This window comes from Plasmodium sp. gorilla clade G2 (assembly GCF_900097015.1).
Source record: "Plasmodium sp. gorilla clade G2 genome assembly, chromosome: 1".
NCBI lineage: Eukaryota > Apicomplexa > Aconoidasida > Haemosporida > Plasmodiidae > Plasmodium > Plasmodium adleri (nom. inval.).
The window spans coordinates 357,501-374,424 of NC_041693.1; the positions used below are offsets into that span (position 1 = coordinate 357,501).

At 20.3% G+C, this 16,924-nt stretch overlaps 4 protein-coding genes across 4 annotated transcripts in view; 2 read left to right on the plus strand and 2 right to left on the minus strand.

Annotated features, from left to right (window-relative positions):
• Window positions 1-8, plus strand: part of PADL01_0110500 (Plasmodium exported protein, unknown function) — a gene marked incomplete at both ends in the record, with an annotated part of 681 nt that extends 673 nt beyond the window's left edge. The window contains one exon of the mRNA XM_028685602.1: window positions 1-8. This exon is cut by the window's left edge and continues 478 nt beyond it. Coding sequence (XP_028536221.1) covers window positions 1-8 — 8 coding nt within the window.
• Window positions 9-827: 819 nt separating this feature from the next.
• PADL01_0110600 (glutamic acid-rich protein) lies at window positions 828-3,492 on the minus strand (the record flags this gene model as incomplete). The annotated part of the gene is made up of 2 exons (XM_028685613.1): window positions 828-3,245; window positions 3,418-3,492. The coding sequence occupies 2 exons, from the start codon at window positions 3,490-3,492 to the stop codon at window positions 828-830; spliced, it is 2,493 nt and encodes an 830-aa protein (XP_028536222.1).
• Window positions 3,493-7,934: 4,442 nt separating this feature from the next.
• PADL01_0110700 (surface-associated interspersed protein 1.1 (SURFIN 1.1)) lies at window positions 7,935-12,970 on the plus strand (the record flags this gene model as incomplete). Its single annotated transcript, XM_028685624.1, has 2 exons — window positions 7,935-8,933; window positions 9,059-12,970. The coding sequence occupies 2 exons, from the start codon at window positions 7,935-7,937 to the stop codon at window positions 12,968-12,970; spliced, it is 4,911 nt and encodes a 1,636-aa protein (XP_028536223.1).
• A 557-nt stretch (window positions 12,971-13,527) lies between these two features.
• Window positions 13,528-15,736, minus strand: PADL01_0110800 (Plasmodium exported protein, unknown function; the record flags this gene model as incomplete). Its single annotated transcript, XM_028685635.1, has 2 exons — window positions 13,528-15,396; window positions 15,527-15,736. The coding sequence occupies 2 exons, from the start codon at window positions 15,734-15,736 to the stop codon at window positions 13,528-13,530; spliced, it is 2,079 nt and encodes a 692-aa protein (XP_028536224.1).
• Between the last annotated feature and the right edge of the window lie 1,188 nt (window positions 15,737-16,924).

Genomic DNA, 16,924 nt, shown 5'->3' on the forward strand with positions numbered 1-16,924 from the left:
AATGTTAAAAATAAAGAAATTTTATATATAAATATAAAAATAAACATAAACATATATATATGTATTATATATATGTATTATATATATGTATTATATATATGTATTATATATATGTATTATATATATATATATATATATATATATATTTATTTATTTATAATTTTCCTTTTTTTCCTTTAATTTTTTGTAAGATTTTTTTTTTTGTTTTTAGGACACACATGTATATATTCATTATATATATTTACATGTACATACTTTTTTATTTAATTAATCATATAATAATTTTTTTTGTTTTTTAAAAACTATAAAATAAAAAAAAAAATATATATATATATATATATATATTATAATATATATTATAATATATATGGATTTATCATTTTGGGGGAATAGAAAAAATTATTCAAATATTAAAGAAAAACAAACGTTTTTTATAAAGTTGCAAAAAAAAAAAAAACAATAAAAAAAAATAAAAAATAATAAATAAATATATACATATATATTATATATTATTATCTAAAAAAAATTATACATATTATCATAAACAAAAAATCGTTATGTATTTATGTATTTATATATTTATTTATACTTTTAAAAAACACTCTTTTCAAAAACAACAAAAAAAAAAAAAATTAAAATATATAAATAAATAAATAAAGAAAGATATATATATATATAAACATATTATATATACTATATAAAAATAAAATTTACACATAAAATAATACAAATTAAAAAGTTTTAAATAACTTTAATTAAACATATTAAATTGTATTATTATTATTTTTAAATATATTAAAAAAGGGATGATTTTTTATAATTTAAATTTAGGCATTTTTTCTCAAATTTGTTTTTTTATTTTTTTCTGATTCTTCATCGTCTTCTTCATCTTCGTCTTCTTCATCTTCGTCTTCATCTTCTTCGTCTTCATCTTCTTCATCGTCTTCTTCATCATCGTCTTCATCATCATCGTTTTCATCTTCATCGTCTTCATCATCATCGTCTTCTTCACCGTCTTCATCGTCTTCATCTTCTTCATCTTCTTCATCGTCTTCATCTTCATCATCTTCATCGTCATCTTCTTCATCGTCATCTTCTTCATCGTCATCTTCTTCATCTTCATCTTCTTCATCTTCTTCATCTTCATCTTCTTCATCTTCATCATCGTCTTCACCTTCTGATTCCTCTTCTGATTCTTCCTCTGATTCTTCTTCTGATTCCTCTTCTGATTCCTCTTCTGATTCCTCTTCTGATCCTTCTTCTGATCCTTCCTCTGATTCTTCTTCTGATTCTTCATCTGAATCTTCTTCAGATTCTTCTTTTTTGTCCTCTTTCTTATCATCATGTTTGTGTTCTTCTGTTTGTTCTTTCTTCTTATCATCATGTTTGTGTTCTTCTGTTTCTTCTTTCTTCTTATCATCATATTTCTGTTCTTCTGTTTGTTCTTTCTTCTTATCATCATGTTTGTGTTCTTCTGTTTGTTCTTTCTTCTTATCATCATGTTTGTGTTCTTCTGTTTGTTCTTTCTTCTTATCAACATGTTTGTGTTCTTCTGTTTCTTCTTTCTTCTTATCATCATGTTTGTGTTCTTCTGTTTCTTCTTTCTTCTTATCAACATGTGTGTGTTTTTGAACTTTCTTTTCATGTTTCTTAGTAATATTTTTAATCTTATCATTCTTTTTCGGTCCTACATTTACCTTTCCTATGTTACCTATTAATTGTTCTTGCATAGATAAGTGTTTTTCTTTAACATCTTTTTTATCTGTTAAGGTTAATTGTTGTGATGCATCTGCTGGTTTATGTTGTTCTGCATCTGTTGATTTAAGTTGTATAATTTTTTGTTGTAATTGATATAATGGTTTATTTTTTACTGTTATGTGTTGTTGTTCACATGTTTTTTTATCTTCTAAGGTTATTATTTGTATATTATCTTCATGTTCAGTTCCTATAAAGTTTTTAAATATGTGTGTTTCTGCTTTTTCTTTTGTATCTTTTTTATGTTTTACTTCCTCTTTCTTTTCTTCTGTTTTATGTTCTTGTAGTATACTTACGTCTGTCAATGGGATGGGTACTGGTAACATAATTTCATTGTTCGTTTCTTCACTTGTTTGCTGTTGTTGTTGTTGGATTTTTTCTTCATTTTGTTTTATTTGTTTTATTTGTTTTATTTGTTTTGTTTGTTTTGTTTGTTTTGCTTGTTTTGCTTGTTTTTTTTGTTTTTTCTTTTCTGTGACTTCTTTCATTTTTCTTTCTTTTTCTAATTTTTTTTTTTCTTTGCCTTCTTTTTTTTTTCTTTCTTTTTGTTTTTTTTGGTGTTCTTTCATTTCCTTTTCTTTTTGTTTACGCTCTTTCTTTTCTCGTTCTTTTTTTTCTTTTTCTTGTTTTTTTTTTTCCTTGTCTTCTTTCTTTTTTCTTTCTTTTTCTTTTTTTTGTTGTTCTTTCATTTCCTTTTCTTTTTGTCTACGTTCTTTTTTATCAAGGGCTTTCAATGTTTCTTCTTGTTTCTGTTCATATTTTTTGTCTACATCTTTATTTTCTTCATCCTTATTTTCGTAATCATTTTCTTTTATATCATAAAAGACATCATGCACGGTAGATATAATTCCACACCCTCCCTGTTCACTATATGGATATAAACTTGATAAAAGGAGAGTACTTTCTAAATTATTAGTTAATTCATTTATAAATTTTTCATATATATTTTGTTCATCATTGTCTCTTGCATTTTTTGGTTTATGTTGACCTGTTTTATATAAGGACATCACTTCATTGTTTTGTTTTTTTTTCTTTCCTTTTTTCTTTTTTTTATCATTTTTATTGTTTTTATCATTTTTATTGTTTTTATCATATTTATTATTTTTATTATTTTTATTATTTTTACTATTTTTATCATTTTTATGATTTTTACTATTTTTATCATTTTTATGATTTTTATTTTTTTTTTTATTTAAATTATTATTTGTTACACTTGCAGAGTTTTCATTATCTTTATCATTAACATCAGTAATGTTTAATTGATCAGATGAAAGAAAAAATTTATTATTTTCATAAAAATTCTTACTGTTATCATTGCTAGTTCCATGTGCATAATCCTTTTTATCTTTTTCACTTTTTACTATCCTTTCAGAAGTTGAATTGTCATTTTTATTTTTTTCTAATTCGGTTTCGTCTAATAATCTTCGAGATATTAAATTAAAAGTTTTGTTTACGATATTTTGATTTTTCAATAAATCATTAGAAAAGCACTAAAAAAAAAAAAAAAAAAAAAAAATATATATATAAATATATATATATATATTATATATATATATATATATATATATATATTAGATGTGTACATATATTTATTTTATAACATTTAAAAAAAAATATAAAAATTCTATACTATAGATAAAAATGTTTATATGTTTTTGTTACCTTAGTAGAAAATTTTAATGTGCATACAAATAAAAAAAGAATACAAATATTATAAGAAAGGAATAGCACATTCATTTTTTTTTTAATAACTTCTGTGTATTTTTATATATATTATGTTATATATATATATACATATGTATATGTATATGTATATGCTAATTATTATTATAGATACATCTTATAATTATATATCACTATCATATATTATATATATATATAATATATTGTATGTAATAATTATTTTTATTTTTCCGTATTTTTAAAAATATATAACATATTACATCAAAAAAAAAAAATAAAATAAAATAAAAGGTATTATGAAATATTATATATATATATATATATACATAATATTTTTTTTTCCCTTTTTTATAAAACAATATTAGTAACAAAAAAAATAAGAATTAATTATAATATGTTAATTACATAATATATGACAAAATATAAAAATAAGAAGAAAAAAAAAATTATGGGTTTTACAGGTTTCAAAAAAAAAAAAAAAAAACGAAAAGAAATAATATATTTATTTTATTCTAACCTACATTTCTGATAGTTTATAGAATTTATGTACCTAGCATATATATATATATATATATATAATGAATATATAATTTTATTATTTATAGAATAATAAAAAAATAATAATTTCTTTATAATATTTAATTTTCTAAAATTATCATATATGAAACATATGATCAGAACAAAGTAGCATTAAATAAAAATATTTTTTATGAATACATATATATATATATATATATATATATATATATATATATATATATTTATATGTTTTCCTTAACATTTTTATGAAAAAAATATTAACACCTACTATGGGATTAGATTTATTATATGTTTCTTTATTTCTATGTATATAATATATATAATATAATAATAATAATTCCAATATATACATTATAATATATATAAAATATATATATATTATATATGTATCAGAGAAAATATAATATTATATATAAAAAAAATATACACATATTATAATATATATATATATATATATATATACGTGGATATAAAAATACTATATGCCATATTTATTTATAACTTAATTTTTCCTTATTATATAATAATTATTTTTTGTATAAAAATAACAAATAAAATCTTGTTTATAATTTATTTTTTAAGAAATACAAGAAAAAAAAATATATATATTATATATATATATAATATAATACAATAAAACTATTATTTTAATATTAAAGGGAATATTCAAATATTATTCTTTAAAAAGGGTTATATATATATATGAAAAAATTAATTAGGGATACAATATATAGGGTTCAGAACGTCAAAAAAAAAAAAAAAAATATAAAATCATATATATTATATATATATATATATAAATATAATATATAGTAAATCGTCCATATATTTTTTTTTGTTCGGAATAAAATGAGAAAAATTGATACATATATAAAAAAAGAAAATACAAAATTTTTAGTATAAAAAAATAAATAAAATAAAATAAAATTTTTAATTTTGTTTAAAAAGAAATTATATTAGGTTACTTCGTGAAATTATTACTATTCTCATATTTTCATATTTTTTTTTATTTTTTAATTTTTAATTTTTAATATTTGAAAGGTAGCGATCTTAAATTTTGTATTACAAATATTTTAAACAATAAATGGGATAAAAATGTAATAATAGTAACATATTATAATTATATTTATTATTTATTTTTTTTTAGTAGGGTTTTTATATATATATAAAAATATATTTAAAGTGATGTATACTTCATTATAAATATATAATTAAGGAGAAAAAAAACAAAAACAAAATAGTAGTTATTTTTATTTAAAAAATAGGGGAAATTTAAAATATTTTCTCCATAAATACTTTTACATCTAAGTTTTAATAATATATATATATTGATAAGACTGTAAATAGTTATATATATATATATATGGTAATATCATATTATAATAAATATATCCTCTTTTGAATTAATATCTCTAATTTTTAAAAATAACAAAATAGGAAATTATACAAATATTAAAGGATAAAAATTTTCCTTTTTATTTTGTTATAAGTATATATGTGTAATTAATATATTTAGAAATATGTATGATTGTATTTTATATGTACAATTCTTATTAATTATAATTATAAATAATAATTTTTATATGTGTATAAATAAAATGTGCATTATACTTTAAAAAAAAAAATAAAAAAAAAAAAAAGAGAATGAAATATAGCCCAAATTATGTTAAAATATATATTTTTTTGGAAATTTTAACCTGAACAAGTAATGTATTTTATGTACAAACTAGCTATTTGAAAAGTATGAATAAATAAAAAATTAACATATTTTGGCTATATATTATATTATTTTATTATTTTTGGTGATATGTGGGAAATATGGTATGTATAAATATGTGAGTTCTTTATTTATATATTATATAATTAAGAATGTACAAAATATAGGTAAATATAATCTATATAAAAATATGGTAACAACCATATATACATATATATATATATATATATGTGAAGTAATAATTAGTATATAAAATATAATATGGTTGATTAAAAAATTTTCGTAACTTAATGATTAATTGAACATATAAATATTATTCTATTCCTTTAATATCTAAAAATCATATTACACGTTATATTCTATATATTTTATACATACTAAGTACAGTCTTTATCTCAAAAATGAAAATTAATAATAATATACTCTTCGGATATAATAATATTTCTAAAGGTACTGTTTTGTATGTTGGTAAAAAAAAGAAAAAGAAAAAGAATGAATATAGTATTGTGGTTAGATGATTCTCTTTTTTTTTTTTTTTTTTTTTTGATAAATTTATTAAGAATGTAAAAAATTTAATAAAGAGGAAAATAAAATAAAGTCTTTAACATTAAAAAAAAAAATTGTTGAAGTGCTATATTTTAATACAAATCCAATTTATTACTCTTGTTTTCGTTGTTAAGAAAATTCAAAAATAAGTATAGGAGGAACGTATCGTTAAATGGTATAATTCATACTGTTAAAATATTAACTAATTATAATAAAGGGAATAAAAAAAATAATAATAAAAATAATTTGGAAGACGTAAGGAACAAAAAAAAGGTGGAAAGGTTATGTACTTAATTTTTAAAATAAATAAGTTTAAAAGTGAATTAATGGAAAATAAATTAAACACGAAAATATCTAAAAATATTAATATATATATAAATATATATATATGTTTTACCTTGGAAAATGTGAAAATATTAAATGATAAAAATAAATATAATATAATATATATAAATATTATAATATTTATATAAGAATACTCTCCCCCTACATTATAATTTTTTTGTGTGTATTGGCGTACAATTATTTTGCGTACATGTGATGTATAAATTATATAAATATTAAGTAAGAATGAATCCACTTATATCAATAACATTATTTTATTATATGTATTAAATATATACATGTAAATATATTCTTCTATTCATAACATACCAAAAAAATACATACATACATGCATACATATATATATATATATATATATAAATATATAATCTTAAGGCACTACTTAACATTTTATTGATATATTCCATTTAATATTACTAAAAAAAAAAAAAAAAAAAACAGTAAATATATAAAAATTGCAAAAATATATATATAAAAAATTAAATAACATTAAATGCACATATATATATTTATTAAATAAAAAAAAAAAAAAAAAAAAAATATATTTTTTTTTTGATTGTAGTAACGGATCTACAATTTTATTATTTTATTTTATTTATTTGTATTCTCTTATGATTACAATATATTTAATTTGAATTTTAAAAATTTATATTTTATTATTGTAAAATTAAAAATATATATATATATAGAATATGATAATTAAAAATATTTTTTTTTCCAGATACAATATTTATATATGTGCATTAAACTATGTATAATATATTATATATATTTTTTAAACCTACAACATATATATAGAATACGCAATTAAATATATATTTTATCGATGGCTTATGTATTCCTTAAAAAAAAAAATAAATACAAAATATATTACATATATATATATATATATATATATATATATATATATATATTTATATGTATATATATTTCCCCTGTTGGAGAATTAAAATTTAAGTTTTGTTTTTATTTGTAATTAAATATAATCACCCCTGTTAACATAATATATATTAATTATTATTCTTATTTATTTCCTTTATTCGTGTTTGACTTCTCGATTTTTTCAATCATACATATACATACATATATATATTTATATTTATGTATCTTTCATGTTATCTTTATATATGATACGTTATTTTATATTGTATTTTTTAATTTTATTCTTTTCATATAAAATAAAATAAAAAATAAAATAATAATAAATGAATAACTTATGTGAAACAATATATTTTAAAATTTTTTTTTCATTATGTGTCTTATTTTGTGCTTGTTAGAAACACAAGAAAGTTAAAAAAAAAAAAAAATATATATATATATATATATATATAAACACAAATATAGAACAATGCAAAACATTGGTATTGTAAATAATATTCTCGTTGAATTAGAAAATAAAATAGTTAAAAGAAATGGTCCCATTGAAGAATGGAAGAAAAAGTTTTTAGACGAAGTATCTAAAAAAATAGGTAATTCATTAAAAAAAGAAGATGCAAAGGAATGCAAAAAAAATTGTAGAAATTTTAATTACTGGATGGATGATAAAGAAGAAGATTTTGTATCAAAAAAATTTATTGTGAATGAATATATTACTTCTAGTGTTTGGCAAAATGAATTTGAAAAGGCAATTATAAGTACATTAAAAAAGGAAGCTGAATCTTGCACAAGAAATCGTAAGAAATATCCCAAAAAAATAAGAAATATAATGGGTGAGTTAGAAGATTACATAGATGATATTAATGATTATAAGGTAAAATTAAAAAATAAAAAGTGTACATCTGATGAATATAAAAAATATACTACATGGCTAAAGGATAAGGAAAATTATTTTACTGGGCATAAAGAATGGAATTTACTTCAAAGTGGTAGGTATGGATGGTATATAGTTAAAAATTTAAAACGTTCATTAGATGATATGTTTAAAAATAAAATTGCATGTATAGAGGATATCCCAGAAGTTCAAGAAGAGGTTGTACATCCAGTTTCAAGACGTAACATACATGGTGTGGGTTTGAATTCCTCTAATGGAGGAGCAGCTGCATATGAATATTCAGAAAGGTCCTTTCCTTCGTATATCCATGAGGATAAATCATCATATACACAATTATCATCTAATCCTGTTGAATGGTCCAGTAATAATCATGTATCTGTCTCTGAAAGTAATGTAGATCCTACAAAATATGAGGCATCAAAAGGTCGAATAAACCGTTTTCCCATTAGTTTATATTATAAAGACCTTACAGCTAATACACCTAGTTTCCCTCCCAAAGATTTTCCTTATATTGTTGCTTGGATTTTAGGTGCAATAATTGCAGGGGCATTATTTGTATTTGGAAGAACTCAAAAAGTAAAAAAATAAAAAAAAAATAAAAAAAAAAAAAATAATAAAAAATAAAATAAAATAAGGTTATTTCTTTGTTTATTTAAATATATACATATATATATTTTTTTTTTTTTTTTTTTTTTTAGAAGAAACAAAAGGCCATTACATTAAGAACCGATGAAGTCGTAAAAGAGAAGATAAAGGTAGTAAACGATACAAAAGAAAAGAAGATACCTGTAAGAATAGAGAATGAACATATGAAGAAGAATTTTTTTTGGAAATGGATAACAATAATTGAGATACATTTTTTAATAATAGAAGATATTAGAAAAGATGAATGGGAAATGAATAAGGAAGATTTTTTATCTATATGTATAAAAGAATTTATGAATGAAAAAAATAGAAAATGTTTATATAATGAAGATGATGATTTTAATAGCACAGACGTAATGATAAAAGGACAAACTTTTTTATGGAATAAATGGATGGAGAGACATAAATATATTTTAGATAAATGGAAAGAAGAAGAATCATTTAAATATTTAAAAAATGATTGGAAGAGAGAAGAAGAGGAATACATGAAAAAAATATATAAAGAGTTGTTGATTAGTTTAAGAGGTGATACATATAATATGTCACAAAGGCAAAAAATTATTTGGAAAAGATGGATTGCTAAACATCCATATAGAATAAGAGAAAAAATAATTGATCAGTGGTTTCATAAATTATTTGAAGAAATAAATAAAAATAACATAATAAGTGATGAAATAATAGATGTATTATTAAATGATTATATAGAAAGTGATAAAAATTGTGAATACATTTACAATATGAGTGAAAAAAAAGAAAAATTGAAATTAATTTTGTGGATAAGAATATATATGTGTGTATTGGAAGAAGAAGAAAAGTATAAATTGCAGCGTGAAAAAGAAATGTTTATTGATACATATATAGATAAATTAAAAGATAAAAAAAAATATGGTGAAGAAGAATATGATGAAAGGAACAAAGAATTGATAAAGATATTGAATGAAATGAAAAAAATGGAAATATTAAATACTGATGATGAAATAAGAAAAAAATGGAAACACCAAGATTGGTTTAAACAAATGAGAAAAGAATGGATAAGAGAAGAAAATAGATATTTAAATGAAATCAATGAGGAAATTATAAGAAATTATAATATGGAATTAAAAAGATATATGTTTGAAAAACATTGGGAAGATATAAAATTGAAATGGATAGATAATATTGATGGTGATCATATCGATGGTGATCATATTGATGGTGATCATATTGATGGTGATCATATTTATGGTGATCATATTTTTGATGATAATATTCATAATGGTTGGTCTCCAATCATAAAATGTTTTGAAAGAGATGATGAAGAGGGAAGAAAATATATTCAAAAGAAGAGACATTATTTTACAAATGAATTATATGACATAGAATGTATTCAAAAGAATACTCTTCAATCTGATGAGGTGAAAGAAAAATTTAACATAAAAACTATTATAGATATACATATGGTTATAATTGAAGATATTGAAAATGATGAATGGAAAAAGGATAAAGGAGATTTTTTACACATTTGTTTTGAAGAATTTATAAAAAGAAAAGAATCTAAGGAAGAAGGACAAAATAAAATAATTATAAATAATAAAGAAGAAAACAATGTTTTAAATATTTCTGATAATAATATTATATATATTCTTCAAAATACATGGAGTGAATGGTTTAAGAGACATACATATATTTTAGATCAATGGAAAAAAGAGGAATGGTTTAAAGATTTAAAAAATGATTGGAAGAGAGAAGAATATGAATATATGAAAAAAATATACAAAGATTTGTTGCTTAGTTTGAGAGGGGATACATATAATATGTCACAAAGGCAAAAAATTATATGGAGAAGATGGATTGCTAAACATTTATATCATATTAATGATGATACTGTAAAGAAATGGTTCAAAGAAATATTAGAACAATTAGATAAAGGGAATATAATAGATTTGTCATATATAGAAAATGAAATAAACAAATTAAATGAAGAAAATGAAGAAAATGAAAAAAATCTTTTAAATCAACATCAAATTATTTATAATAAAAAAAAAATCTTAACTACCATTTTGTGGATCCAAATACACATGATGGTTTTAGAAGAGTCTAAAAAAGATGCATGTAAAAAAAGTAAAGAAATATTTTTAGATACATGTATAGATGAGCTAAAAAAGGAAGAAAAAGAAAAGAAAAAAAAACTTCATTCTCATGAAAAAACAAAAGAAATCATAAAAATTGTGGAAGATATGAAAAAATTGAATAACCTAGATATAGATGAACATCGATCTACAGAATGGAAAAAAAAAAAGTGGTTTAAAGAAATGAAAAAAGACTGGGTATATATAAGAGATAGATATTTATTAGACTTAGAAGAAAGACATAAATATGATCAATACGAATGCGAAGAATTAATAGATGTATCTTCTTTGGATGTTCAAAAAGATATATCGAAATGGAATTGGGAGAATATACAATTTAAGTGGATAGATTATGAAAATGAAAAAGATTGGTTGAAAGGTGCTGATGTGGATGAATATATATATGAAGATATAAAGGGAGCTATGAATGGTAATGTGGATGAATATACATATGAAGATATAAAGGGATATATGAATGGTAATGTGGATGAATATACATATGAAGATATAAAGGGAGATATAAATTATGATGTGAATGAATATACATATGAAGATATAAAGGGAGCTATGAATGGTAATGTGGATGAATATACATATGAAGATATAAAGGGATATATAAATGATGATGTGGATGAATATATATATGAAGATATAAAGGGAACTATGAATGATGATGTGAATGAATATATATATGAAGATATAAAGGGATATATAAATGATGATGCGGATGAATATATAAGAGATAATATGGAAAAGAATGCAAACACTAATGTTCATAAAGATCATATTAAAAAATACAAAGAGTGTGATTATTTCTTTAAAATAGAGAATCCATTAATATGGCAAACCGTTATAGAGATACAATTAAAAATAATGGAAGAAAGTAAAAAAGAAAAATGGGAAAAAAATAAATATGACTTTTTAGATATATGCATAGAAGAATACATAAAAAATGAGAACAAAGATAATAGTAGAAACATTTTAGAGGATGATATTTTGAGTATGAATAAAAATATAATGTGGGATACGTTTATAGAAACACATAGATATATATTAGAAAAGTGGAAAAGAGAAGAATGGTTTCATAATTTAAAAAAGGAATGGGAAGACGAAATATTAAATTATTTGAATTCATCAGAAAATAGAAATGATGAAAGTAATAAAAATTGTAATGAATCAAACACAAATTTTATGATTGAAAAAGAAAAAATTGTGTTCAGAAAATGGATCAATAAACATACAGAAGAATTAAAAGATTGTTATGAAGATGAAAAGAATCCATTTTTAGAAGAAGAAGAAGTAAAAAAAAAAAAAAAATTAATATTAACTGCATGGATACAAATACATATGATGATATTAGAAAGATTTAAAGAAGATGAATTTTTAACAACTAAAGAATTATTTATTGACGCATATATTGAAGAATTTAAAAAAGACAAACATCCAAATAAATATAATAACAAGATAATTAATATGTTAGAGATTATCAAAAAGAATATCCATCATACAAATTTAAATAATGAGATGAATGAATGGAAAAATGAAACATGGTTTAAACAATGGAAAGATGATTGGATAAAAGAAGAAAATGGAAATGTATTTTGGCTAGCTCAAAAGAGAAAAGAGAGGTGTACAGGAAAAAAATATGAAGAAGGCGAAAAAAAATATGAACAAAAAGATAAATACCTGAACGAATATAATATTGGAAAATGTTATATAAATATACACAAAAACTTATTGAAGAAATATTTGAAATATATGAATTTTAAATGGATTGATGATGATAATGAAATAGATTGGTTAAGGATTGTTGGAAATGATCAAAAGGAAAAACAAAACAAAAAAAAAAAATATAGATAAAGTATTAGAAGAATAATATGATACAATTTATGATATAAAAGAAAAATATAGGACTATATAATTTATTTGAAATAAAATTAAATACAATTGAAGATATAAGGATAATAAATAAATAAATAAATATATATATATATATATTTAATATTTTGATTTATAAAAAGGTTAATTAAATATTATAATATTTAAATTAAAAATGTTTTCATATATGTACTTTTTTTTTTTATTTTAAAACAAATAAATGTTATTATAAAAATCATGTATAAACAAAAATGAAAAATATGTAAGATTTATATATTTACAAATAGTGTAACATATATAATTATGCTACTTCAAATATGTTATTAAAATATTATAAACAAAGAAACGGAAAGAAAAAAAAAAAAAAAAAAAAAAAAAAAAAAAAAAAAAAAAAAATCATTTACATATTTATATCATAATATATAAATATATTTAATCAATATATCCTTATAAATGATTTTTTTTTTTTTTTTTTTTTTTTTAAATGAATTAAATAAAAATATATGTAGAATGAAAAATGGTAGACATAATATATGCATTTAAACTATACACATGAGTATTATTGAACATATTATCAAACCAATGGTAGTTATATTAATTAATTTCTTTTCTAACTTCAACATAAGTCTTTCGTATTCATAATTTAATTTTAATTCTCTTTTATATTCCATTAATTCCTGTGTGTATACCTGACGCATTTGTAACTCTCTTGTTTGAACAGTTGAATCGATATACATATTAATTTGTTGCTGTGTAAATGAGTCCACTGGCATAACTACATAACCTCCATTTGCATGTGGATCATAATGTGGTAACATTAATTCTCCTGATGGTGTTACAACATATGGAATAGGTTCTATATGATTACCATTTTGTATATAAGGCCCATAATATACAATATTTCCATAAGGCGGATAAGATCCATTTTGTTCATAAGATGTATATTGAGATGACTGTAAAAAATGGTTACTATGTCCAGTATGGGCATCATGACCATATGGTACTGTGTAACCATGTGGTACTAAATAGCCATATGGTACTGAATAGCCATGCGGTCCTGAATAGCCATATGGTACTGAATAGCCATATGGTACTAAATAGCCATGCGGTCCTGAATAGCCATATGGTACTGAATAGCCATGCGGTCCTGAATAACCATATGGTACTGAATAGCCATGCGGTCCTGTGTAACCATATTGTCCTGAATTGTCATGCGGTCCTGTGTAACCATATGGTACTGAATAGCCATACGGTCCATTCTGATCACCATTTAATAACTCATTTGTGTGTTTATTAAAATTTTTATTATCTTTTATATTATTACCTTGTGCTTTTTTTTTATTATTTTTTGTGTTTTCTTTTATGTTATAGGAATGTAAAGATTCATGTCGATTACCACTTTTTTGTAATTTATTTGTATAAACTGTATAACGTTTTTGTAGTTCTTCTGTTTCTGAATGTTTTCGATTATTTGTTATACTATCATATCGTGAGTTATAACTCGTTTGACTGTCTTGTCTGGGGTAATTATTTGTTATACTATTATATCGTGATATATAACTCGTTTGACTTCCTTGTCTTTGATAATTATTTGTTATACTATCATATCGTGAGTTATTACTCGTTTGACTTCCTTGTCTTTGATAATTATTTGTTATACTATCATATCGTGAGATATTACTCGTTTGACTGCCTTGTCTTTGATAATTATTTGTTATACTATCATATCGTGAGTTTTTACTCGTTTGACTGCCTTGTCTTTGATAATTGATCATTTTATTTTTTTTTTGTGTTCTATTATTATATGGTTGTTCTTTCACGTGTTCATTATTATTATGTGGTATGTTTGTATTTGTATACTTATCACTTTGAGATATTGTTGTATTATTATTATTTAAAGAATTATGAGATTGTTGTTGATACGATTCACTTGTTAATGTTGTATTTTTATTTTTGTTTTCTTTAAAATTACTATTGAAGTAATCTAAATATTGTGTAAAATTTTTAGTACATTTTTCTTCTTCTTCTTTATTATTATTATTATTATTGCTACTACTATGATTTCTTTTTTTCGATATACTAATAGTACGTTTCTCATTTTTGTTGTTTTTAGATTTATTTGTTACATTATTTTGTTTTTGAACGGTTAAACTAATATCTCTTTTATTATTTGATACTTTTGTTTGTGCTTTATTAGTTCCACTTAGAAATATATTAGACAACCCTGAGGTTTTTTTTTCTTTTTTTTTCTTTTCTTCTTTTTTCTCATTAGATGGTTGATATAAGGTATTGGTCTTATATGTTTTTGTGTCTGATATGTGATGATAATCTGTCAATAGTCTGTAATGGAAGTGCCTTTTGTGTGTTCTTTTTTGGTTTTGATCACTACGAGGGTGAATGAAGGGGGACTAAAAAGAGGGAAAAAAAAATAATAAAATAAAAACATATAAACATATAAACATATAAACATATAAACATACAAACATATATATATTTCCATTTATATATCCCTTTAGTGCTTCCTTTTTATATAATTACCTCGTAAAAAGATTGAAATATGCATACTAAAAGGAAAAGCACAAAATAAAAATCTCGATAAAAAATGAGTCCTTTACTTTTTATATTATCATTTTGTTCTATCGTTAGTTTTAAATCTACTACTTTCTTCCTTTTTTCTTCATTATTATGTTTATTTGTATGTATTATTTTATCATTTATTTTTATTTTCTTTAAAATCTCCATGCTCATCTTTTTATACTTTCACATGTACCATCAAATAAAAATTTAAAAAATAAAAAAAAAAAAAAAAAAAAAAAAAAAAGGTGGTTATAAAATGATGGTTTTTAAAATATATTATTAAAAGAATGAACCACAAAAAAAAGGTACCAAAGAAAGAAAAAAAAAAAAATTTTAATTATTCCTATTGGTTATAATATATATATATTTGCACATTGTTTAATAATAATTTAGATTATGACATGGTGAGAAATAATAAAATATATAAAATAAATAAAATAAATATTTATAAATAAAAACAAAAAGGAAGAATCATATTAAAATATCAGGTGAAAAATAAAGAAGATATAAACCCATAAACATATATATATAAAAATATATATATATATATATTATTATTATTATAATTTAAATATTCCCTATATAAAAGGAAAAACAAGAATTAAAGGTTTAAAAATTTCATGGGTTTCATATTAATCTTATAAAATATATCTAAATCAAGATATGCCATTTTTTTTTTTTTTTTTTTTTTTTTTTTTTTTTTTTTTTTTCTCTTATTATATATGCTTATATATTTTTTTAATAATATTATTAAATGGTATTTTATTTATTTATAATATATAATATAAATGCATATATATTTAAAAAGTTTATATTTGTATATGAAAATATTAGGAGCAAACTTATATAAAAATATATATATATATATATATATATATATATATATTTATATATGAATATTATATGATAACCAGAATCATATATATATTTATATATATATTTAATAGTATATATGATAACACCAAAAAAATAATTATATTTTCATAGGTTATACTTTTTCATGTTAATATATTAACAATATGTTATTTAATAAACAATTTTTTTATATCTTTCGTTTTATAAAAGAATATAATTTATAGATAAAAAATAAAGAATATTTTCCTCATATATTATTATTATTATTATTATTGTTTTTGCCATGTTGATTAATAATGACAAAAAAAAAATACAATGTTTATTTTTTGTAATTTACAATGAAACCTCATAACTAATCTCTCCATTTTTTTTTTTTTTTTTTGGCTACAACAAATAATATGCTATTTTTTAGGAACAACATAAAAAATAAAAAATAAAAAATAAAAACAAATTATATAATAAATTAAATATTATATATTATATATATATTTGTTATTATTATTT